This window comes from Argentina silus, assembly GCF_951799395.1.
Source record: "Argentina silus genome assembly, chromosome: X".
Classification (NCBI taxonomy): domain Eukaryota; kingdom Metazoa; phylum Chordata; class Actinopteri; order Argentiniformes; family Argentinidae; genus Argentina; species Argentina silus.
Window position 1 is genome coordinate 10,515,458 of NC_139653.1, and position 25,551 is coordinate 10,541,008.

The 25,551-nt window shown below is 39.7% G+C and overlaps 2 protein-coding genes across 2 annotated transcripts; both read right to left on the reverse strand.

Moving 5' to 3' along the window:
- Window positions 1-1,915: 1,915 nt before the first annotated feature.
- On the reverse strand, window positions 1,916-3,281 carry prr18 (proline rich 18). The gene has a single exon (XM_083695140.1). It carries the CDS (start codon window positions 3,138-3,140, stop codon window positions 2,373-2,375), a length of 768 nt encoding a protein of 255 aa, XP_083551266.1. The 5' UTR covers window positions 3,141-3,281; the 3' UTR covers window positions 1,916-2,372.
- Window positions 3,282-5,702: 2,421 nt separating this feature from the next.
- Window positions 5,703-24,509, reverse strand: sft2d1 (SFT2 domain containing 1). Its single transcript, XM_083696030.1, has 8 exons — window positions 24,356-24,509; window positions 22,870-22,956; window positions 20,539-20,621; window positions 11,484-11,565; window positions 10,959-10,994; window positions 10,761-10,819; window positions 8,613-8,642; window positions 5,703-6,339 (listed from the first exon to the last, which is right to left on the reverse strand). Exons 1-8 carry the CDS (start codon window positions 24,419-24,421, stop codon window positions 6,300-6,302), a joined length of 483 nt encoding a protein of 160 aa, XP_083552156.1. The 5' UTR covers window positions 24,422-24,509; the 3' UTR covers window positions 5,703-6,299.
- Between the last annotated feature and the right edge of the window lie 1,042 nt (window positions 24,510-25,551).

The window sequence follows — 25,551 nt, forward strand, 5'->3', positions numbered from 1 at the left end:
CCAACACAAGCATGTTGACATTGATGGTGACTTTTATTGTCCAGTTTGTTTCATTATGTTTTGTGAAGTCGTATGAGAAGCGTATTGGGCCTATATATGATTGTCTGTCTTAGAATAGAAAAGTTAGTGTACACAATTCATGTATGTAATAATTGGTTTAAAGCATTTAGCTATGGTTGTTTGCTACTCAATGGTCATTACAATCAATAATCAATTGATTATTGAAGAATAAAATGTACAAATGCATTACTAAGCAATGAACAAACAAACATGGAAGACAAGCCCTCTGTTAAACTGAATAAATTATATTGCTGCTAGTTTGAGTTACCTTTTTTAGACAAACAGGTGACAAGTATGTATCCAAGATGGAGGGCAGACTGCTTGATTGGTGGACGTCTTTACACTTGGATGTCATTGTGATGCCATCATCAAGCAGAAACCGTTCCTACTGAGATAGAACAGTAGGCAATGGCAAAGCCTTTAGAATAAACTTTGTACAAAGGTAGTGGACATTGGTAACACCATGGGTGTATTACAGTGTGTAGTACAATGTAATATAGCTGTTATAACTTTGGTAGCTGTTATATCTGAAGCTTGCATTACTCACAAGGAGAGATTTTAACACAAATATTTTGTGTATCTAAAACTTGTACACTTGTGTAATTACACACACTGTACAGTTGTAGAGTACTATTACAATGTGTAAAGGCTGTAATTACACTGTACTAACATGGGTATTATACTATGCATTACAAAGAGAGACTAAATAACAATGTTATTTTTACTAACATACCTGCAATGTGAATATATTTAATATAAACATTACTAAAGAAAATAGTTGCTTATATTATCAAATTTGAGGAACAACAGATGATGCAACCCCCAGAGACTGAAAAATGTGTAGGTCTATATTTAGTATATTTCAAAATGGCTTACCATTGAATTCGATGAGTGACCCTTACAAACAAACTCAACCTTTCAAAATGCTTGCTCTCTCACTACCCCACTGCCTTATACAGCATGTCAAAAGATTTTGAGTCACACCCAGAGTGCACTGCTCTCTCAATAAAATTATGGTTACCAAGTTACAGTGAACAATGTGACGATAAACACACACACGCATGGACACGAGCGCACGCACGCACGCACGCACGCACACACACACACACACACACACACACACACACACTCACTCACTCACTCACTCTCTCTCTCTGTATACGTACAAACTCAAACTTTGAATAACAATCTTAGTGACCTCCACCCTGTATCTGAGTGAAATCATGAAATCTATATTGATGTTATTTCGTGACGATTTCTTACAGTAGTAAGGCTATATCTTTAGCTTTCACAGATTCACAGCTTAGCTTGTTTTACATCTGTCAGTGGGTTTCCCTTACTTACGGCAGGTGCCCAATCACTACGCCTCTCACTGATCTAACAGTCGTGCCCCCGCCACCGTGAAAGATAGGATTGCTCATACAGTAGCTACAGCTCATTACCTCTGAGGTGAGGGGTATACTCATATTTTCCGCTTATCAGAACTATAGGTGGTTTTAAGCATGATGTGCCTCACAATAATGGCTGTGCGTGAGATCGACAGACGGTGCAAGCGAGACTATCATTAACCCTAATTGACACGAAATCTAAGAAGCTTAGTTTGTCCAAATTACTCAAGGTAGCCACAGGCTTTGAGAAAAGACGCTTTCAAAGGCATCAGTCATTCTTAACTTTTGACTTGTTGATTTAGCATTGTAGCTGGCAAGTCCACGAGAGCGACCACGGGGAAGTTTCTAGAATTAAATCAGTTTTGAAATGCTCAATACCACACTTGTATAGATTTAAAACATTTTACTTCATACAAATAACATACAAAATGGCAAAGTATGGCGAAACATTCTTAAATATTCCCAGTATAATAATAAATAGTGTACATCTCATTCACCTACATTTTCTATAGGCTATTTCAGTGCGTCTTTAGAGAGAGAAAAAAACAGTTAACTTTGTTCCCAAATGAAGGCGCGCCAACCATTTTGCCGTTGACAGCTATTGTTCTCCAACACAAAGGAAGGGTCCTTCAACGTCAAGTCAGTAGCTTATGCGGTCGACTCTGGGCACCTTATTCCGTCTGAAAATCTAACCCTCCACTGTTAACCATCTACACGTGCCGAAATGAAAACAAAAACAACGTGCAATAGAACATAGGAGTCTGTCATTGTCTACATCATTAGGCTTTAGCCTACACTAGAAAAACAACAACACAATGTGTGAGGAAAGCTGTTCGCTTTGCATAGGCCTATTTGTGAGCAGTGGTCTCTTTTGTGTCATTGGCGAGCCATTTCATATGAAAGTTCTGAAACATGGAACAGGCATCAGCAGCTCTTGAGGTGTGGAAGTGCAGCGAGTTTGTCGACTTTCCCAAAAGCAGCAGCACTTTCAACTCCTTTGAGCCACTCTTTGCACTTCCTCACAACAGTCTCGTCCACATCTCCGTCTTCTTCCTCATATTCCACATCATCATACTTATATTGATCATTCAACAGAGAGATCTTTACTATAGTAGTGATGTCATCTGAACTCTCCAATGTTGCGATTGGAATGCTGCCTTTGGAACCTCCCTGCGCCCTTTTGGACGGGAAAACTCGCCTGTGCCGAAAGTCCGCGGACGCACAACACTTTTGTTGTTTGGCCATCATCTGTTTCTCCAAGTTGCGCTTCTGAATAACCAGAATCGCCTCGGGTGTGAGACTCAATGAAAATTGAACCTCCCCTTGCGCCTCTTCTTTGCCAAGGGAGCTTCGTGAGGATAGTTTGCTGCCCCGGTGTGCAGTGGACTCCACGGAGCTTGAGCGCGTAATGCTGTCGCATGAGTCCTGAGGTTTGGGCAATGTTAGCCAAGATCTTTTGCTCTCTGTCTGAGTGGGAAGTTGGCTTTTCTGTTGTTGCGACTTTCGCCCCATATTCCTTAGATTCGCCGATGTCCAAGACGTAGTCAGCTTTTCTTTCTCCGCGTGTTTTTCTTCCCCCGGTTTGTTAGAGAGCATAGACTGGGGAGGCACAGGGTTGGCTTTCTTTTTCCTGAATAGCTCCCTCCCGGGAGAGGAAATCCGTGGATGTAGATTGATAGGCGGAAAAGGCATTCTCTGGGATAAAAATGATCAGGCCAATGGGCCTACTGCGACACTTTTTAAGTATATGGTGAATAAATCCAGCGACTGAAGGGAAGCGTGCATTCCAATCCACATAAATTTGGTACCTTGGGTGTCGTGAAGTGTACTTGTAGTTCGTTTGGAAATTCAACTGGTGCGCAGTCGGCTGTGTTGTCTGCTTTGTATGTCACTCGTCGGAAGGCGTGGCCATAGTGAGAGGAGAGCGGCTAAACAAAGCCATGACATACAAACAAGCATGGCTCACGTGCTGATGTATTCTGGCCGGTTCTGACAAGTGATGCAGATCCTTTTCAGGAATGTACCCTAACACTTAACATTAGTGTATGAAATAAGAAGTAGGCTAGGATATATGCAAATTACCCGAAGGCTACTAAGAATTATGATTACATTTTTTAATATTAAATATGATTTTAGAAAAATCCGTCACAAAACAAAAGACGACATGACATAAACTATAAACTATATAAAAAATGAATTGTCCCGACACAAATGGTCATATTATTTTCTTGCGTGTAATAATAAAGACACGCACGAACAAGCGGGCACAGACACAGACACAGACAGACAGACAGACAGACAGACAGAGACACACAAACACACACACACAGTCCCCCACCTCAAACAAACATTAGCCTATTAGTAATTGCCTTAGGATATACAGTAGCCTCTATGTATACACTGATGTATTTAGAATGTAATATATTGACTATTTAACATCAACAGGATTGAAGGATTTAATTTTTCAATAACTTGTATGTGAAACATAATCTGGAATGGTCATTTCCTGAAAAAGTAAGTGAAAAGTTACAGTTTTACACTATAAGTAAAAAAAACCCAACAACAAACAAACATATAAGACAAAAGTGGGGTACTTGCAAGTTCAGGAGTAATGACAACTTGTTCTCCAGTACAGTACATACAACATAATACACAGGGCCATTGCATGAGAAGCTTGGACGACATTCATTTTTGTGTCACTTTTTATTGTCTGTAACTTTACTGATACAGCATGACACTCAATTACAACAAGCAATATTGGTCATCCAGCAAATAAGAAATGTACAATGTATATTGCTTTGATAAGTATGTATATCTCAATGTAAATTAACTGTAATACATACAAATACATTGTATGTTTGTAAAGGATAATCGCTTTTATGAAACAGAGTAGTAGGGCCTCATATGATTTTGAAGAGCTTGAATGACTTAGGTTCAGCAGGCTTGGTGTAATAGCCCATTTAAAATAGCAATACATTTAATAGGTAAAGCTGACAAGTTAAATGGCTTTAGTAATCGAAAGACTGTCTTGTGGTTTTACTTCATTCCTCTTGGGGTCAAATGGAGGAGCAAGAATGGCTACCAATGGATTAGGTCTGATCAACAGAAAACTGAACAACCCACCAGATTGTTGAGGTCAAGGGGATTTCTCATCCTCAAACTTTGTCATCATCCAAAAGATATTCACTCACAGAGCCAAGAAGAGCTACAGTGTAACAAAAACAAACAACCCTCCCCCATCCAAAGAAAGAAAATCCTGAATTGTTTCATCCCCCAGATTACTCAAATACCAATAGTGTGCCTAGGACCTTGCTGAGCCCCTGCCAAGTCACTTGAAGGACTATTGAGAAGGGATTTATGTTGATATTAAAATCTGATCCATGATTGCACTATACACCCTAATGAAAAATTGTGAGGGGTCGCATGTGGGGCAGGCAATTTCATACCCACATGTACTAAGTAAATACATAAGTAAATCCTGTTTATCAAAAGAAGATTTACGTAAGTTAACATGCACAGGGTTTGTGGGGAATGACACATCGAAGAGTTTAATTATTTTGTTGCCTGTAAATATCACTCACTTTTGTTGCCTGTAAATATCACTCACAGGCTATAAAATGGGAAAATCCCTCTGAACCTCTATTACTGCCTAGCTAAAGCACATCCAGGGTGTCCTGTGTCAGACACACACGTCCTCATTAGCATAATGGACATATGACTGCAAACACTAGTTAGGGGGAGGGCTCAGGCACGTTCCTCAGTTGTCATGGCAACCGCATCCTCAGAGTCTGTGGCCTCATGCCGAAGCACTTTAGAATGAACCCAATGCAATCCATGGTGGGTTATTAGGCCATGTCAAGATCACACTGCGCAGAAAGGGGGAATGAGCCAGGCCATTAGTACATCTGGCAGACAATTAGGAAACAAAGCAAGCTCTTTTTCAGCCAATTGTTTGAGCTGAAGGAGTATTTTGTATATCAATGCACACATGGAACAGTATATCAGCTTTTGTGTGTCTTTGTCAAATGTGGGATCTGTATTTAATGTGGTACGATGCATCATCTGTAAGGCAGGAACTCTGTTGCCCTGGATGGGGGAGTTATCTACCAAGGATGGGGTAACACAATATGAGAGAACCACATTCTGCCACATTCTTTACACATCACTGCCTTTAACACATTGAGCATGGACAGATGTGTTCTTTTGTTTAGTTTTTTTTCTCTCTCATGAAATAATAGGCAAAAGACTAACATCAAGGGTGAATCATAATGAGTTTACTGAATGGAGTGCAGTTTCAAATGTTTTTTTTTTTTTCATTCAAAAAACTATCAACACAAGGAAATTCTATGTTTAAAATACCAGTAAATCTTATTTCATAGGACACCATACAAAGTAGAAAAATGGTAAGGCACTTGTGTTGCATTTTCAATATTACAGGCATTAAGCCCTTTCCCTGCACTGAACAAACCAGATATAAAATTGGTCTTTGATAATATATTAGGAAAATTCTTAAATATTTTAATTTCAAGCATTCACCTCTCACCCAAAAGCACAAACACACATAAAAAAGACAGAATCTGAGTGTAAAAAGAAACGAGATAACATTTTGCTGACATAGGCATAATATAGGTAACCCATATATTTAACATTAAAACACGCATGGTTTTGATTATTGTTGTCATGATTATAATGAGACAATTATTGAGAATTAAGTATTCACAGTACAAAGCAGTAATGAAAAGATTTTAGGAAAAAAAATGGAAAATGAAAATCCCTCCAAAATATTTTACAGATCCACCGTCTTTGCGTATTTGGGACCAGTCGTCAAATTAAATGGTGGACACAACCATTTTAGCTTAGACAGGTGGTAAAGCACTTCATCACTGCATCCCTGTAAAGAAAAGAGCAGAGTTGAGCTTTCATGAGGGCTTGCATTATAAACAATAAACTATATACAGTACATCCCTTGCCTAATAAATGAAATAATAAAACATTGCTAAAAGAAAAGAAAATAGTAATGTTCATAATTATTATTTTGTGTGCTCACTACATGTAGTGAAGAGTTAATGTACTCAAAAACATTCCCAGTATTGCATATAGCCTAGAAAATTACAACTGTATTGGTATTGTATATACTGAACATTCTTCCTTTGTTATGGTGGCTTGGGTGGGGCTTATGAATAAGTAAGTGTGTTTTGGCGGGAAAGCAGCACATGCTCCCCCTCACTCCAGGTATGGTAAGTGGTGAGATGATGCAACCCAAGCAATCACCATGGCAACAGCAGAACAAGGTCACATCGCCTTCCCTGCCTCTTCATCTCTCTCTCAATGGTTCTCTCACTGTTGCTCTCTGGATCAATGTGTTGCTATGCAGACTTTGCCTGCCATACTGAAAATTCACTGGAGGTGGTGTGAAACCAGTCAAGGTTAAATGGAGAAGGGAGGGTGGGAGAATCATAACTAAGCCAGGAAGAAGGGGGTTGGTGGAAAGACTGGTGACTCTCTCCTTCTGCTGCCCTGATTTGCAGTTCACCCCTTTCATACATACACAAACAATCACTATCAGCATCCTCTCCTACCCACGACACAGCTTTCATTTTTTGGTTTACAGTAGGGGCAGACAGCTATTACAGCGTCTTAAAACACAACTACATGAATAAATTATAATTTACCAAGACTTCACTGTCTGCTCATGAAATATCTGAGCAACAGATACCCTAGCTGTGCTCCAAAAAGAGCAGATGCAGCAGGTTTTTTACCATGGGCTGAGAGTGTGAGAGGGGCTATATATAGTGGCAACAGAGTCAAACACATTAAGGGATCAGCTCTGGCCATGTACTTTAAGTGGTGATGTGGTAAACAGCAAAGTTTATTTGGCTGACCATGGAGAAGGAATGGATTAGTAGGGCATGGGGTAATGTGTGTATTATGGTATTCATAAGGATAAATCCTCATTATCAAAATATATATTTGTCCAGTAATAACAAAGGCATTAATTAGTGTGTCAAATGATCTAATCTCTGCAAATGGAAAAATTGATTTCACCAAGAGGCTTACAGGGAGAGCAAAATGTTTTGCTGGCGAGGAGGAAATCTATCTAAGAATAAGAATAACAAGAAGGGCAACACAAAACAAACCAGTGAGCGTGTGGGGCTCCGATAATCTCTCCCAACAGGGTGCAGCAACATCTGTAGTCCATAGAGTGCTCACTACAGGTTGGGATGAGGGTGGCAAAGACTCTTTGTCTCCCTCTCCTTTTTTTGGCCAGAGAGGGGAGGGGTGGGGTGGGTGGTGCAGAGGGTTGGAGAAGCTTTCTCAGCTGTCAGGATGGATTAAGTCTTCCCAGAGCACACACAATCCCATTATGGAGCGTTTGGAGGGCTGGGGGGCACCAGACCTCTCACCAAATGAGAGATACCCCGTTCACAGCTGGGCTGGCAAAACAACATCACCCCTCTGCCCTGGTTCTAGGAGGACAGAGATGGGCCATATGGCTCCCACCTTAAAGGATTCTGAGAGAAAAATCACCACTTAAACCCTCCAAAGCCACCTAACTGGGGCTTAATTTAAACTCATCACAGATAATATGTGCACACTCAAAGCAGGGATGGGGCATGTTTCTGGACACTGTGTTTCTAAAAGCTGTTGTAAATGATATTTTCTCTTGATATTATGCATCAAACAAATAGCTTCATAGAGCTAAAACAGGGTGGGGTGAGAAACAACAAGCTGCCTTTTGTGTGGCGCGGGGGGGGGGGGGGGGGGCTTGGTCTGGTCCTAGAAGGGATTAGAGCCATATGGTGGAGGCAAACAGCAGGGTGTTTAGAGGTAAATAAAAACATGTTTTCATTCAAGGATCACCCCACCCCTACCAATCCCCTCCAGTTTGTGTGTGTGTGTGTGTGTGTGTGTGTGTGTGTGTGTGTGTGTGTGTGTGTGTGTGTGTGTGTGGAGGAATGATGGTGGCAGTGATAGTGCTGAAATTACATCTGTCAACAGTATGTCAACAGTGGACACGTCTTGCCAACTGGACTTATAAAAGTGTCTCACACCAAAAGGTGTACCTTAAATACATGTTATCTCAGATGGCCTAATGTTTTGACATACTGTTATAATCTGGGTCCACAAAATAGTATACTGTACTTGGAAATTCATGAATTTTACCTGGCAAATGGAATGTAAGAGATGCTGTACCTGAAAGAGAAGAAACAAGCCAAAGGGTTAGAGGAGTTTTAGTTTCAGTCAATCAGAGATACAGTTGTAATCTAGTGCAGCAGAGGACACTAGTAAAGAAAAATTATATATTAAATGATATTACTGACCAACTAAATAAACTGAAGATTAATTAAATTGTTACATAAAATTCCATATTAAAGGTCACAGATAAGTCAACTTAAAGCAGTGATGGATATCTTACTGATAAAATAAGAAGGTATGAAAAGAGGAAAATAAATCAGGCTCAATATTAGAGAATTAATGTTACGTAATACAGACCTTCCTGTTACATAAATGCAATAGGGGTGAATACGGTAACACACAATAACTCAAGATATTTGTCTTTCACTTTTAATGCAGAAAGAAAACTTCCATCAGGGGCTTTTAAATATACATACATATATATACACATATATCTGAACCTTCATTTATTTTGTTACAAAGTCCCTCTGGGACCACCTACATTATAAGTTAATAGAGGTTCAGTGTCTCTGGGACTAAATAGGCAACATCTGTGTCTCCTACTCAGTTATATATAACATAATGAATGGATTATAGTTATTAAAGCAAGCTGACACCTAATGAAGTGGCTAGGATACAGGATTGAAAAAAACACGGAGGATTGACTAAGAGGCTTAATTGTAATCTATCAATCAAGGCTAGTCTTACATGATATGACAATGGTGGACGTGCAAAAATAGATTTAAAAAATCTGTTAAAAATGCATAATTAGGTGAATCCTATTAACAAAAAACTAACTGAGGTATGAGAATATACAGATCAATGATCAACCATAGAGTATGTTCTGGTATGAATGTTCTGGTACACTGACATCTCATTGCACCATCTGAGCAGTAACCAGGAATTCTTTTTATTTCCTAAATAAAAGTTGGGTCAATGGAGGGGAGAAATGTTCCAGGAAGCCAACTCCCACATGCAGGTCTGAGTGTGTATGTGTGAGTGCATGATGTACTATACTATACGCCTCAGATGCGCGACTTGTGGTTGCCAAGGCAACAGCACTCAGCAAAGCTGGGCACAGCAAGGGTGAAAGTGAGTGTACTACGCCTTATACAAGAGCAAGGAAGTCTGAATCAGTGACGTGGGCTACTGCAAGAAACAAGCACCTCCTCTGCTAGGCCTGCTTCTAATGTGCAAACATACACACATCTATATAAACACACAATCACTGACATGCAAATACACAGACCAGGCTTTTCACTTCCTGCTTAACAGCATTCAACCCCTCTGCCAGGGCAGGCCCCCACACCATTTCTCTTGAGTCCTATTGAGGAATGTGACAGTTCTGATGAGCCAGACACACCTGATCTTTCACCTGTGGTTCTAACTCTTCAGCTATGAGGTCAGGAAAAGCTTATGGGAGAGTACTAATTTGATCCTCAACATATGCTGGACTGATTTAGTGCATGGGCAATAATGCCCATCTGTTCCTCTCCCTGGACTAAGGGACAGAGGTGAGAACACAAAGGAACCAAGTCCACCCTGGCCTCCTTCTGCTGTGCCAAAAGAACTCTGACCTACAGACCAGCAAGGCATCCCTGCTGATTACTGTCACGACAAACAAGTTCTTCTCATTAATACGTTTTTATCTGTTTACTGTTCTACTCTTGGTGAAAATATCAGTATATCCACTGTAACTTACGCTAATGTTATCTATACAATTAAGAAGAACAATACAACAACAAATTAACCAAATAAAATATAAATGTTGCTGGAACAATGGGGGATGAGCTACACAAACATTTTAAGGATTTGTTCAGCAGTTGATCTTTTGCTTTGTCGAGGCATGATTCTAAAGGTATCAGAACTCCTGGCAGGTTCTATCCAGGGTCAACAGGTACAGTAAGGCCAACCGTGCACAGTACTACTTGTCTTAACCATTTACCTCCAGGATTTAACACGTGCCCTGTTAGCTCAGGTCACAGTGAACCAAGCCAACTCATTCACACACTTCAACAAGGTAAAGCAGTTGGACAAAGAGTCCAATCCTCTTCATGGGAAAAGAAACAGAAGTGTGTTTGTGACATGTAAATGTACCATACAGGGGAATGGTAGAAATAAGAGGGTGTTACTTACCACGTCATTGCTAAGAACTGTAAAATGCAGAAGATGAGGGCCAGTAAATTTTTCTTCCACTACAGAGACAAACACACAGTGGAGAGTACATTATGTATCTATTCACAAAGAGTGATGAATATATTATGAATAGAGTGCCACTATGGACAGTATGTATTGTATGAGTTAGAGAAGCTTACAGCCATGAAGGATACTTACCCAAAAGACTGCACAAAGAGTCAAAACAAGGCAGAGCTGAAGACAGAGAAAAACAGACAAATATTCAGGCAAAATAATGCATTTTCCATTAGAGACATTACTCATCACTGGCTTTGGATGTGAACTGATTTGACAATAAGTGCTCTATTTCAAACTTTATTTCCTTGTAAAAGGTTTTTACTTTTCACTAAAAACCTGAGTGACTGTGGGTGGAAAGTAAATCGAATCATCGCCATTTATGCAAATGTCAGAGTTGCACGTGTGGATCTCGAGTTAGGATTCCATCCTGACTGAATACACAAACCACTTAACAGCATCAGTGTCATGATACTGCCTGGTCTAAATCAGTGACTTAGGAGAGATATCTTCAGAATCTCTTTATGCTACAGACTCTTAAGGACATTCAGATCTTCAGTTACATATGGCTTAATATTCAATGGTCAGTCCAGACGTTGTAAGTGTGACATGTTAGTTTCTCAGTTAGCAATAGCAATAACAGTTAGGAGTAACAGGAGGTGCTTTTACCAGCATAACACAGGTGGCTATCAGTCTGGTAGGTTCAAACATCCGCTTCAGCTGTTTCAAGGGCCCCATCAGGAAACAGGTGCTTTAGAAGACAAAAAAAAAAAAAAAAAAGTGGTTACACATCCAGCAGCACATGCATTTTAGTCACCATCACAGGTGAAAACTAAATGAAATGATGATACTGTGGAGATTGACGCAAAGCATCAACGGATCGTTGCGTTAATATGATATTTTCTGATATTTTAATATCACTTTAACTAGTTGGAATGTCCGGGTTTTAAACAGTCCCGCTAAAAGAACCAAGGTTTTTTCACCCTTGAAGTCACTGCCTGCCGACACTATGTTTCTACAAGAAACGCATATTAAACACTGTGACGCACAAAGGCTGAGATGCAATTGGGTGGGGCAAATCTTTCAATCGACGTTCTCATCAAAAGCTTGTGGGGTAGATATATTAATGTGTGAAAAATACTACATTTATTAAGCACTGGCGATCGTAATGGCCGCTATGTGATAGAATCTTGCCAGAAAACTATCATTTTATGTTACTCTCCTTAACCAATATGCACCGAACTTTGATGACCCTAACTTCTTCCGGAGCGTCTTTAATCTCCTGCCAGACTTGTCAACTACACACCTAATAGTGGGGGGAGACTTCAATTGTGTTTTAGACCCATTTATGGACAGACACTCTTCACACCCTCCAACTCTTCTAAACTCCACCACTGTGCTGAATTGTTTAATTGGATCAAATTACCCGTGTAGATATATGGAGACTACAGCACCCCACAGATAGAGATTACTCCTTTTTCTCATGAGTGGTCACACATGGTCCTCTGTGGCTCAGTTGGTAGAGCATGGCGCTAACAACGCTTAGGTTGTGGGTTTGATTCCTGCTGGGACATATATGCTGAAATATATGCACTCACTGCAATGTAAGTTGCTTTGGATAAAAGCGTCAGGTAAATGGCATGTATTATATATACACACACAAGTGCATAAATTGTATACTAGGATAGATTATTTCATCACTGACTATAAACTGACATCCAATATCATTTCCTCTAAGTATCAGAATATTTTAATCACAGATCATTGCCCAATCACGCTTTCAAGTCATTTCGGTTGGAGAAAATCACAGTACAGTTGGCGTTTCAATCCAGTCCTGCTTAATGATAAACATTTTCATCAGTGACTCTCCACCTCTCTTACAGAATATGTCAGTTTAAATGACACTGGGGAGGTGTCTGACCTTATGGGAAGCCCTTAAAGCCGTTTTACATGGTCACATAATATCATATGAGGCCCAACTGAAAAGAAAAAACAGGAAAAGACTATCAGAAATTGAAATCCAGCTGCCTTCTCTTGAGGGTTCATACAGGGATGCGCCGTCTCTGCTTGCCCTTGATGAAATTATAAAACTCAAATATGACTATAATAATATCCTCTCCGGACAAGTGAGCATAATGTCATTAAAATGATAACACAAGCCATTTGAGTTGGGCGATAAACCAAGCTCACTACTAGCGCATCAGCTCAGAGGCACTGAGGCCAGCAGGGCAATTCACAGGATAGCATCGAGCTCAGGCTCTCTCAATACCAACCTGGAAGACATTAATGGCTGTTTTAGGGAATTCTACGAAAAACTTTATACCTCACAGACAACAATCACTACAGCAGACATCTCCAACTTCCTCAGCTCTCTCGCCCTTCCAAAATTGACGGATGCTGCGTGCAATGCATTAAATACAGAAATATCATTACAAGAAGTGCTGGCAACAATTAAGAGCTTTCCGAATGGTAAACTGCTGGCCCTGATGGTTTTGGTGTAGAATGTTATAAAACATATGCCGGTGAGGTTGCCACTGTAATGTTCGAACATTCCATGCAAAATAAAAGACTGCCAGAATCACTTTACACAGTTAATATTTCCTTGATCTTGAAAAAAGGGTCTGGCAAACAGGCTTAACAAATGCATAGCGTCCATAATTCACACAGACCAAACAGGTTTTATCCCCGGGAGGTTTTCCTTCTTTAATGTCCGACGTCTACTGAACGTCATGTATGGCAAGTATGATAAAAATGCAAATTTAGCTATATTGGCTCTTGATGCACAGAAGCCATTCGATCAAGTCGAGTGGAACTATATCTTGATTGTGATAAGGGAATTTGGTTTGGGCGATAACTTTGCCTCATGGGTTGCGATGTTACATGCCTGCCCTATGGCCTCAGTCCTTACAAACTGTAACAGTCCCCATCCTTTGCTCTACATCGTGGTACGTGTCAAGGATGCCCATTGTCCCCTCTCATCTTTGCGACTGCGATAGAGCCCCTTGCCATCGGTGTGAGAGGCCATCCCTTCATTGCTCCTATCAGACAGGGGGGAGTTGACCACTCCATCACTTTATACGCAGATGATGTAATCCTTTATCTGTCACACCCAAAGGAATCTCTCCCACCTTTGCTTGATCTTATTAAAAAGTTTGGGGTACACTATAAACTGGAAAAAAAGTGAATTTATGCCACTCTCTGACGGTTTAGACCCAGGATTCCTCTGTGACTTGCCCTTTAGGGTCACAGACAAAATTCAATATCTGGGGGGGGGGGTCATCATTCCTAAAAATAATAACCTTCTTTACAATCAAAACTACAAGGCAATGCTAGAGAAGCTCAGAAGTGATGTTGAAAAATGGAGTTCTCCCTTTATCAATGATAGATCGTATTAATGCTGTCAAAATAGTCACCTTGCCCAGGTTTCTATACCTATTCCAAAATATTCAAAACATTTTTTTAACAAAAGCTTTGTTTAAGACTCTGGAATCTATCATTATGCTGTTTATCTGGGGATTCAGGAGGCTTAGCCTTACCCGTTATTATTGGGCAGCCAATGCTAGAGCTCTGGTCTACTGGCAGGACGCAGGTGACCACCACTCCCCTGTGGCGGGCTATGGAGCAAGATACCTGTGTTAGTTCCCTACGAGCACTCATCTTCGCAGCTAAGAGGCCCCCTATGGCTCTCTCAGAAGACAACTTCATGGTTAAGAACTCTCTGAAAATTTGGTACCAGATTAGAAAAGTCTTCAAGCTACCAAAAACTTCTCTCTGTGCTCCCATCTGTCATAACCATGTTTTTCCCCCCCTTCACAATCAGACTCAATTTTTCTAACCTGGAAGAGAAGGGGATTAGTTACTATAGAGAATCTTTATATAGATAGCCATTTTGCCTCGTTCGCTCAACTTAGTCATAAATATGAGCTTTCCCCCTCTCACTTCTTTCGATACCTGCAAGTCAGAAACTATGTCCGTCTAAATGTCCAAATTTTGAATTTTACCCTTCAGTCTGCGGACAATACTTCTTCATGACTATAGGGCCCAACACCAAACACTTAATATCCAGGTTTGTGGATTTCGGGGCAGTGTCTCCCATTCACCCAATATTTAAGGGACTCTTGGGGGAAAGACATCCAGGAAGATTTGTCAAATGATGACTAGGATGAAAGTCTCCAGAGTATACACTCCTGTTCCATTAATTTAAGATATCAACTAATACAATATAAGGTAGTACACTGGCTTCACTTCTCTCGTGTCAGATTGCATTCAATTTACCCCTCTGTCTCCCCACTATGCATCAGATATAAGACCGCTGAAGGCTCCTTTGGTCATGTCTTCTGGTTCTGCCCAAAACTGTATACTTTTTGGACCGAGGTATTTCAATGTTACATGGAAGTGTATGGTCATGTCCTCCTCCCAGACCCTAAGATAGCTATGCTGGGTTGGTCACAGAATCTGGCAACTTTTAATCACTGGGAGATACTGACTGTCCAGTATGGTAAGGTGATTGCTAAGAAAACCATTTTGTTGATTTGTAATAAGGAAAGCGCACCACTCTTCAAAGCGTGGCTGACAGAACTCACTAGCATGCTACATATGGAGAAAATTTGGTATGGGATTGCAGGGATGCCCGGCAGATTCCAAAATATTTGGCAACATGCATATCTTGGAACTCAGACTCTAACTAGGCCTACGTAAGCTAGTAACTATTCCCACAGGCTCAGACCATTTCGCATGATTCCATTAGTCTATATAGGACAATCTACATTTCCTTTAAGAGTACTGTTTGTCTATTTTCTTTAAAAATGTATTAGATTTTTTTTTTCCATTGACTTTATTACTTATTTTCCTTTATATTATTCTACTGCTGTGTCTGATGTTTATTATGTGGGTAGTGTGGGGTGGGGGCGTATTGTTGTTGTCATTGCTGTTTTCTGTCTTTGTCTGTTCACAATCTTGAAAACTATATATAAAAATATATATTAAAAAAATACAGTGCCCTCCATAAGTATTGGAAAGAGGAAGCGTTTTGTCTTCTTTTAGCTCTATACTCAGTTTGGATTTGAAATCAAACAATTACTCTGGGGTCAAAGTAGAGATTCTCAGCTTTAATTCAATGTTTTTTTTCCAGATTGGGTCACCATTTAGAAAGTACATTTTTTAACATATTCCCCCTATTTCAGGGCTCCAAAAGTATTGGAAAATATCATATAAATGTCCAAATAAAGTAATGTTTAGTATTTGGTCGACAATCCTTTGCATGCCTGAAGCCTGCAACAAGATGTTTCTGTACACTTCAGAATACATTCTGCTGCTGCTGTCAGCAGTCACATAATCAATTAAGACAAGTTCCATGTGGCAGTTCTTGTGGCAGCTATACATGCCTAAACCATAGCACCCCCTCCACCATGTTCCACAGATGAGGTGGTATGTGGTAATTCTTGAGCAGATCCCTTTTTCTCCAAACTTTCCTGCAATCACACATAATACAGTTCGTCTTAACAAACTGTCCACAAGACCGTTTTCCATACCTCTGAAGGCTTTTTAGGGCGAACTGACCAACCTTTTTGAGGATAACTTGTTGTTTGCACCTTTCAGTGAAGCCTTCGTAGTTCGGCTGGTGACCTATTCTGTGGATGGTAGTCTCTGACACATTCATGGCTACCTCCTGTAGAGTATTCCTGATCTGTGGGACAGTGGCTTTGGGTTTTTTCTTGATTATGAGCATTCTTCGGTCATCCACTATAGAAGTCTTCCTTGGCCTACTAGCCTGTTTGCGATTGCTGAGCTCACCAGTGCTTTTTTTTTTTTTTTTTTCTCCAAACAGTTGATTTGGTGAGTCTAAGGTTTTTTACTATGTTTCTGATTTTTCCGCCTCATAATGGCTTCCTTGACTTTCATTGACGTCTTGACTCCAAAGGCAAATCCAAAGCCTAGAATCAATACCAGACATTGACAGCTCTCTTATGCCTGCACAAATGATGTAACGGAACACACCTGACTAACCAGAAACACTTGTCAAGCTAATTTTCCAATACTTTTGGTGCCTGAAACAAAAAGAAATAGGGGGACTATGTATAAAAAAAAGGGTTGTCATTTTGAAATCTGGTTTAGGGTAAAACCAATCTGAAAAAAACATTAAATTAAAGCTGAGAATCTCTACTTTTTGGTTTGATTTCAAATCCAAACTGTTGGGAGTATAGGGCTAAAAGAAGACAAAATGCTTCCTCTTTCCAATACTTATGGAGGGCACTGTGTACGCTATGCAAAAGATATGCTGGATATCAATCACATTGCCAGCAGCTTGAGCCATTTGCAAAATGTCATAGCATTAAAAACTATACACCGATATTAACATCATATTAAGTGTTCAGGTTTTCTTCAATGTGTCGCCATCCTCAATCAACAATTTCACCCCTATTCAGTATTGCTGATGCACACATAACGTCAGCCATCTCCACACAATTGCCTCTCTCTAGTACTGGTCTGAGTGGGCACGGAGCGGCACAGCTGTCAGATGAAACAGATGAGTGGCATCTGTGGTGAACGAAAGCTCTCTGTGACGGGGAGGAGTGGAGTTGAAGGAAGGTCATAAGATGCTCAGAGGGACATGTCAAGTTGATTTCCCTTTTTGCCAGTGATTAATTCCATGAGGGAAATACTTCATCATAAAGGTATTATCATTGCTGACGTTATGAAGGAGGAAATTACGTTTGTTGATTCACTTTCCTCATGTTGAAAAATGTTCTTCATTGCCCTCAATAACATGAGTGAACCTATTATCTTTTAAACAACACTTGGCCAAAAATCTAGTAAATCGAGTCATGATGAGCGGAAAAGTATTTTAAAAGCCTAGCGTAGACAGCTACCAAAACCTTCATAAAACACCACAAGAGATTAATACAATGTAGCCTATGTAGAGTTTGATGTAATCTAAATATGACAGGCTTTCCTCATTTGAATGAACAGTACTGTAATTTATCCTGTATCCTATCCTATAAAAACAAAGATATTCATTCCAAAATTACATGAAATATTATCCTTGCTGGATTGACTCAATTCAACTTGTTGAGTGATTTGTTGATGAAATTTTAGCATTTTAGCTAATTTTAAGAGTGTCATAGTAAAGGGTCTGAATACCTATGTACATGAGGTATTTCTGTATTTCAATTTTAATACATTTCAAAAAACGTGTTTTCGCTTTGTCATTCTGGGGTATTGTGTGTGGATTGATGGCAAATGATTTTAATTTAATCAATTTTAAATTGACTCTATAACACAACAAAATGTGGAAAAGGTGAAGGGGCCTGAATACTTTCTGAAGGCCCTGTATATTGAGCAAAGACGGCTCCTGCCAGCTCCACACAACGTTGTTTTTATTTTATTTTTCGCAGTGATACCGTGTACCCAGGTAAACTTTGAGGACGGTATAAAAGGTATGAAAAAAATGCATACCGCCCAACCCTAATCCACTCAATTGGAGACGGACAAATTTGCCCCGATCACACTTTTGTGAGTAACTCAATTGTTTGTTATAAGTCAGGAGATAACAGCAATATTTGTTTAGAATGTGGTTTGCATGTTGGAACATAAGAGCCGACGGACTTGTCTGTGGACTTTACTGACACATCTGCATAAAGGAGCATAGCCACTGAAAGAAGAATCGTTTTATGTCCGCTTTTACTTTTTTAACTTTTGCAAATGACTAGTGTATAGACCTTCTTGCAAATATGTATAATTATATTTCATTACATGTCATTATTGCTTCAGATTTGTGTTCTGTTTTGCTTCTCAAGCATTGGCGCTGGTGATTCACATTTGACCGCAGTTTTATTGTTTTGTTTACAGTAGGCTATGTACAGTTACACCAACTATGTCTGTCAACATGTTATATTCATTATACAGGCTCTTTAAAATACAAAATGTGCTGCATGGTATTAATCTAATTCAATGACACTATCATCAACAAATGGAGGTCTCCAGAGGTCACTCTTGGTACTTTGGTTAGTAATGAGGGCTGGGGGCTTCTAGTGTTAAGGGCTTAGGACGGGGTAGTTCTGTCCCGACAAGCCTGGGATCAGGGGCATGGCTTGGTAACCAGGGGCTACCTGCCATGGCAACTACAGAAGGACAGACAACCACAAGTACAGTGAGGGGGGAGAACAAGGGAAATTCTAGGGCAATTAAGTAGTTGCTCTATAGTTAAGTATTCTTCCACCAAGCTACTGCATTAACAAACTACATTAACTTCTTTCTGCATTTCTAACGGAGCTGGGAAGAGTAATGGTTAGTTTCATACAGTGTGACCCTTATGCTGTGATAAGCCTACATAATTGAATCAATGCCTTAACTGAAGTATAACTGTGAGCAATTGAGGTTACTGTGGACAATGGCCACTCTAAACATGATACTACTGTTGTGGTATCATGTACAGTAACCAGGGGTTTGAACGCACAAGGTGAGCCAGTTTCTTTCACAGGTCGTGTCTATGCTTACCTGTGTAAACACATGAGGTGACACATGACACATGAAACAAAGAGAACGGTCTGTCCTGAAAATGATAGACACAGACAGAGGCATGCAATGTTAGGTACCAGTCTAGCCCATCATGGCCATGGACAGTCACATAATACATGTTCTGGTGATAGCTAGGCCTAATGCCTCTCTTGATACCCCTAACAATCCGATCAACAATCTGATCATTTAGCTAAAACATAACCACAAATGCCCCTACAAAAAACTCTCGCCACATTGAAGTTAAAATAACCTCCATACATCTTCATTATCCTGGCTCATGTTTACAGCAGCACAGATCTTCAATGGAAACCATGACCAATGCAATTACTGAAGCCCAACCGTCATTCATAGGCTGTTAAGATTTGGTTACTTGTTGTATTCCACAACTGGTAGTGCTGCAATGACGTTCATAAAGCAGATGATGAGGCTCTGGATTGTAAATCCTCTGCTGTGTGCTCTTGCAAATGAGATAGCATCGGTTTTGTTCTTAGAAGTTATTTTGATTCCCATTATGAGAGCTCATTTGGAAGCATCTCAGTAACACTACGGCTGGCTCCTTTGGTAAGCCATTGCCTGTTAACCATTGATCTTGCAGCATACAGGAAAACAAAGCTGAACAGGAAAACTCCAGGGAGCTTCTGTCTGAACTTGTATACAGCTGTAGCACATTAAGACAACAGGAGGCCACACTGACACCTGTACACCCCTCAACAATGTGCTCAATTGGCAGGCTGTTGCATACAATACATTCAAATTGGTGATGAAACATGAGGTTAATAATTGATCGGTCATTGCGAGTGTGGACAAAAAGTGTGTCCCACAATTATGTTAATATAATAATACTACTACTAATAATAATATATATGCCATTTAGCGGACGCTTTTATCCAAAACAACTTACATTGCAGTGAGTGCATACATTTATGGGTATATATGGTCCCAGCAGGAACCAAACCCACAACCTTAGTGTTGTTAACACCATGCTCTACCAACCGAGCCACAGAGGACCATGTTAAATGTTAATTTAAATACACACTAAACTAAAACATCCAATTTATGTCAAACAAGAAACAATTATATTTATGGTCTCAGCATACCATTTCAAATTCAAAAACCATCGTAATTCCTGGATTGATTGGAATAGAAATAGCACTGACTTCAGCTCTGACATTAGTAACAGTATTGTTCGTCATCATGTGAGCCGTACCTGGAGATTGCTGCGAGGTTCCCTAGCGTGTAGAAGACAGCAAACAAATGTGAGCCTTTGGGTAAGAACAGCAGCGCTGTGCCCTGGTTAAACACAAAAAACACAGCATTATATCATTACCATGTCCAGAAGGTTTTACCCAACTAATTATAGGAAAAGTAAGAGGAATATTAAGTGAAATATACATTTTAGTAGTAGTTTTAGTGCTAGATCGGTCAGCAAAACATAATGTAAATCGCATAATTTTTCTCACTTTCAACTAGAACAAGTTTAAACTCAGGAGCAATGCATGGTAAAATTAAATCTACATTGATTAGAGTCATATATTGTAATAGATGGCGACTATGACAATGACATGATATGAGCTCCACCTAGTGGCAAAACCCAATATCATTCTCTACATTATCTTCCTGGTAGTCCCTCGACGACAGACTCAGTGTTCCACACTCTAGTCTGTCAAACCGGTCAAACATAGCTTGCTCAATGGTAACTGAGCAGTCAGAAGTGGGTGGGCTGTTCAAAATTAAATGAACAACAGGAGGTAACACCAATCCAATATCACAAGCGAGCACATCCTGTTTTTAAATGAAAAACTTCAAAAAAGTGTTCTGTTTTTAGACTGTTGGACATCTCCACCACTAACTTCCAACTAACTAGCTAGCTTCCGTAAACAATTCTACGACGAAAATGAAAAACAACAGCGTGGGGGTGAGGAGTTGTTTCTTCAGGCTCAAAAGAATTTCGTGCTCTGTGTTCGAAGAAGATCTGATCACATTGGGTCATTTTTTTTCCTGAGTATGTATGTGTGTGTGTGTATACACATGTAGAGTACCAGTCAAAAGTTTGGACACACCTTCTCATTCAATGGTTTTTCTTTATTTTTTATAATTTTCTACATTGTAGATAAATATTGACGACATCAAAACTATGAAGGAACAAATATGGAATTATGTAGTAAACAAAAAAACAAACCAGAATATGTTTTATATTTTAGATTCTTCAAAGTAGCCACCTTTTGCTTTGATGACATCTTTGCACACTCTTGGCAAGTTTGTATCCAAACCTTTGACTGGTACTGTATATATATACAGTATATATATATATATATATGTGTGTGTGTGTGTGGTGTGTATACATACACACACACAGCCTGTGAAAAGAGGCTACCTTCCTGGTTGACAACAAAGTCAGAAGGATTCATTTAGTTTCTTAGACACACAAAGTTGAATGAATGATTAATTAGGAAAAACTCATAATCATCTTATAATGACATGACTTTGCAACAAAACTGTTCTGACGATTCAAGATATGAAATTAAAACGTTCCGTTATGATTGTGAAAGCTTGCATTTTATCTCTGGCCAACAGAGTGGTTAACATGGTGTGAAATATCAGTATGCAGTGTCTTCAAGACTGTTATCAGCATCACCATCATTTGGTACAGTAGGCTAGCCCACAAGTTAACTAACAAAAAGATGATGCAAAGATGTAGCCCAGGAAGAGTACTTCAACAGTACTTCAACAGTGAGGCTGACGATAGAAAACAACCACCAAAAATGTCCTCTATGGGTTGAGTAAGAACTGACATTAAAAAACCTACAGAACTCAGCTGTGATAATGATTTCTATCATTGTCTAAAAAAGGCTGTGTAGAAAATGTCAATCCGGGGCAAAAACTGCAAACTTATCGTTTGGTGCTTTCCATAATGCTATTTTGCACTTTTGACACAGATATTTTGTTCTCTTGTCGTATATCAAATCCACCACAAGAACCATGTAGGATGGATAAAAAGAGACAAAGGAAGGCAGACTGTACATTGCAAAACATACTCTACTGAAAATACGTACATATAGAATTTACAGCAGCAGAACTTAGTTTTGCTAATACAGCACAATTGCGCATGGCACACAGTTTTTCAACCATACTGGGTCTTCCTCAGGTAGGAGGAAGGACACATACACAACAGTCAATAATATCTGTCTAAACTATGTAGAAGTCTGACTAGTACAGTAGCACTTATATGAAACCTGTTTGGGAGAGGAAAGCCCAAACATAACTTAAAAAGAGAGAGCACTAAATAACCCACACTGGAATGATAGACAGAGACAGGTCATGAGAAATTACTTTGTGGATGGAAACTGCTGGGGGAATTGAGGAAGGGACGGTGGTTAGGTGGGGGTGTTAAGCGCATTGCAAACATGACACATTAAGTGAGACCCTAGAACAAATCCAAGAGCAATAAAATGAATCCAAGCAGTTGTTTTTCTTTTAAATGAAAACTCATGAAACAAAGACCTTGCTTGCAGAAGACCTTGCTTACAGAAATACTCACAAGTATTGAGCACAGGATGCCTGCAGCAAAGCATATGACAAACCACTTCACTCGAGTGCTGTAGCTGAGAGTGGAAGCATCCAGGACCTGGGTAGAACAATAGGAGGATGTCACAAGACATGCAATGACCTACGCAAAGACCTGATGCCTTCCTACTGATGATTTTACATGCTGTCCAGTGCCAAAGACAGCATATGATGTTACTTTTCCACAAAACACACAAGCAATTACGAACAATGACAACAATAATAACAACAACAACAACAACAACAACAACAACAACAACAACTGTACAGTAAACATGTTGTCCCCCACGAATTAGCACACCCTCCTTGTGTGAATTGGTGACAATTATTCAAACGTAGTGTAGTTCTTATTTAATTAATTATCAATCTTGCTTCTTTGGGCTTTGCGTTTATTTGAAGGTAGTCCAAGGATTTGAGGTAGGATAGGCGTCACTCACAACGCACCTCTATGGCAAGACGCATCCATCCACCTAAGCTTCGTCAAACGTTGGCCAACCAGTGTAATTTTGGAAACGCTGCAACGTTTGAAGATTCATCAAAATTGTCTCTGTGATGTCGGAGGTGTAAAGATGATACTAACATAGTCCACTCCACGATTTCATCGTGAGGGACAACAACCACATAAGTGAAAGCAAAGATAAAACGTATCCAATTGTATCAGCACTAATCTGTTGCATGAAGTATGTCTGACTGACATCACATGACAGCCATGGTTGTTAGCCAAGTTAGCTTTTCAACCATACCCATTTATAATATAATACAGAGGGTGTGTGCATAGTCTTATCATCAACTTCATTATCCAGCAAATTGATGCATAGTCTGTCTCAGGTCTGCATGAATTATGCTGGAGAATACATGGGATTCAATATCCCTTACTGACAAAAACAATTATGGAATATTTCTCTCTATTTTCAGTGTAAGATATACACTGAAAATAATGATGTGCGACTTTTTTTTACCTTACCTCATTTTATCCATCATCTCCTCATGAAAGCATGTAGTGAAGAACAATGATGCATACACATACACATACATGTGATTAATAATAATACAATTATGGCTGGTAGTAGCTAGTCAGACTCACACGTAGTATTTAGCTCAGTCAGACGACACGCGTTTTTAGCAAACGTTAGTCAAAAGTGACAGCTTGCTTGCTGCTACTCTGTCACTGCTAACATTATTAGCTGACTGGGCTTAAATTGCTGTGGCATTGCACAGAACACTAACCTAGACAATTCTGGTCGTGAGTAAAAAACAAATAACTGGCAAACTTCCCACTTGATAGCACGACTGTCGTTCGCTAGCACAGGCTAGCATCGTTAGCTAGTGATAGTATCCAATGGTTTTGCATTATTAGCTAGCGCGTTATTTGGCTAGCTAGCTATGATATGGCAAACGGTAGCAGCAGAGAGTGCAACTTCCAGTTGATATAGTACTAGTAGCCAGTTTAGTTATTTTACCTGTGCTGTGAGCCCCAACTCCTCATTTTCCTCTTGACCGCTTAGCACACGACGAAGCTTGTCCATCGTTGATAGCTAACTTATCGTTGAAAGTTCGCAATTTGCCTGTCTACTGACTGTACTGGCTTCCCCAGACTTCACTGCTAGGCGTGTCTCAACTCGCGAGTACTGCAACTGGTGGGCCAGCCAGAGGTGACAGCAAGGATGTCAGTCCTGTGATTCGCTCTCCGCGATGTGATTGGCCCACAGTCTTAATTCCTTTTCAAAATGAGTAGTAATAATTCCAAAATGATATATTGATTAGAGAGAGATATGTTTCTACTTTTCTAAAGTTCAAAAAACTTACAAACAGATGAATAATAGTGTTTAATCCTCTGGCATACACGAGGGGTCAATGGAAAGAGTTTTTCTATTCGTAACCATTATGAAGACTTTTAAAAGAGACTTCCTTGATTTTATTTGTCACTAAAAAAAACATTTAAATAATATCCATTGGGCACCGCTCCCCATTCAATAGAATTAAAAATGTTCCAAAAACCAACAGCGGGAGGAGCTGTTCTCAAGTCTTATAATATTACTTATCGGATAGCTCTGGTGCTGGATATTGGTTGAGAATTGCCAAAAGAATTGCCACTATTGCAAAAGGCAGAAAAGGGATACCAAGTTCCAAGAGGAATTCTGAGTATGACAGCAATTGACCATTAGGAATGAGCTGACTGATCAGAATAATGCCATTATTCTTGTATTTCATATACACAGACTTTGTAGGCTATTTTGAGAAAATGGGCATACATACAGTATTCTTATAAGATCATTTTCTGTCCCATCTTGTTCACAATCTAAAATAAGATTGACTTAAATTCCAGGACTTTTTGTATTATTTTTGTATTCCAAGGTCATGTACCCTTGTCTTGTCTTTATCAACTGCCCAACCAGCTAGACGCTTGAGAGATAGAGTCATGGGAGACTTTTTATTTAGGTCACAATGTCCTCTCACAAAGGAGTTGACCAAGTTGAACATGCCAACCAAGAGTCTAATACTTCAGGTCACAACATGCCATCATTTGCATCCACAGACTCAATAAGTATAGGCCTAAACAATCAGGCCAGGGGAGGGGTGGATGGTACTAAATGAAAACAGCAGATAAAAATCCAAGCATTTCCAAAATTCCGCTCAGGCCACTTCATCCCCCCTT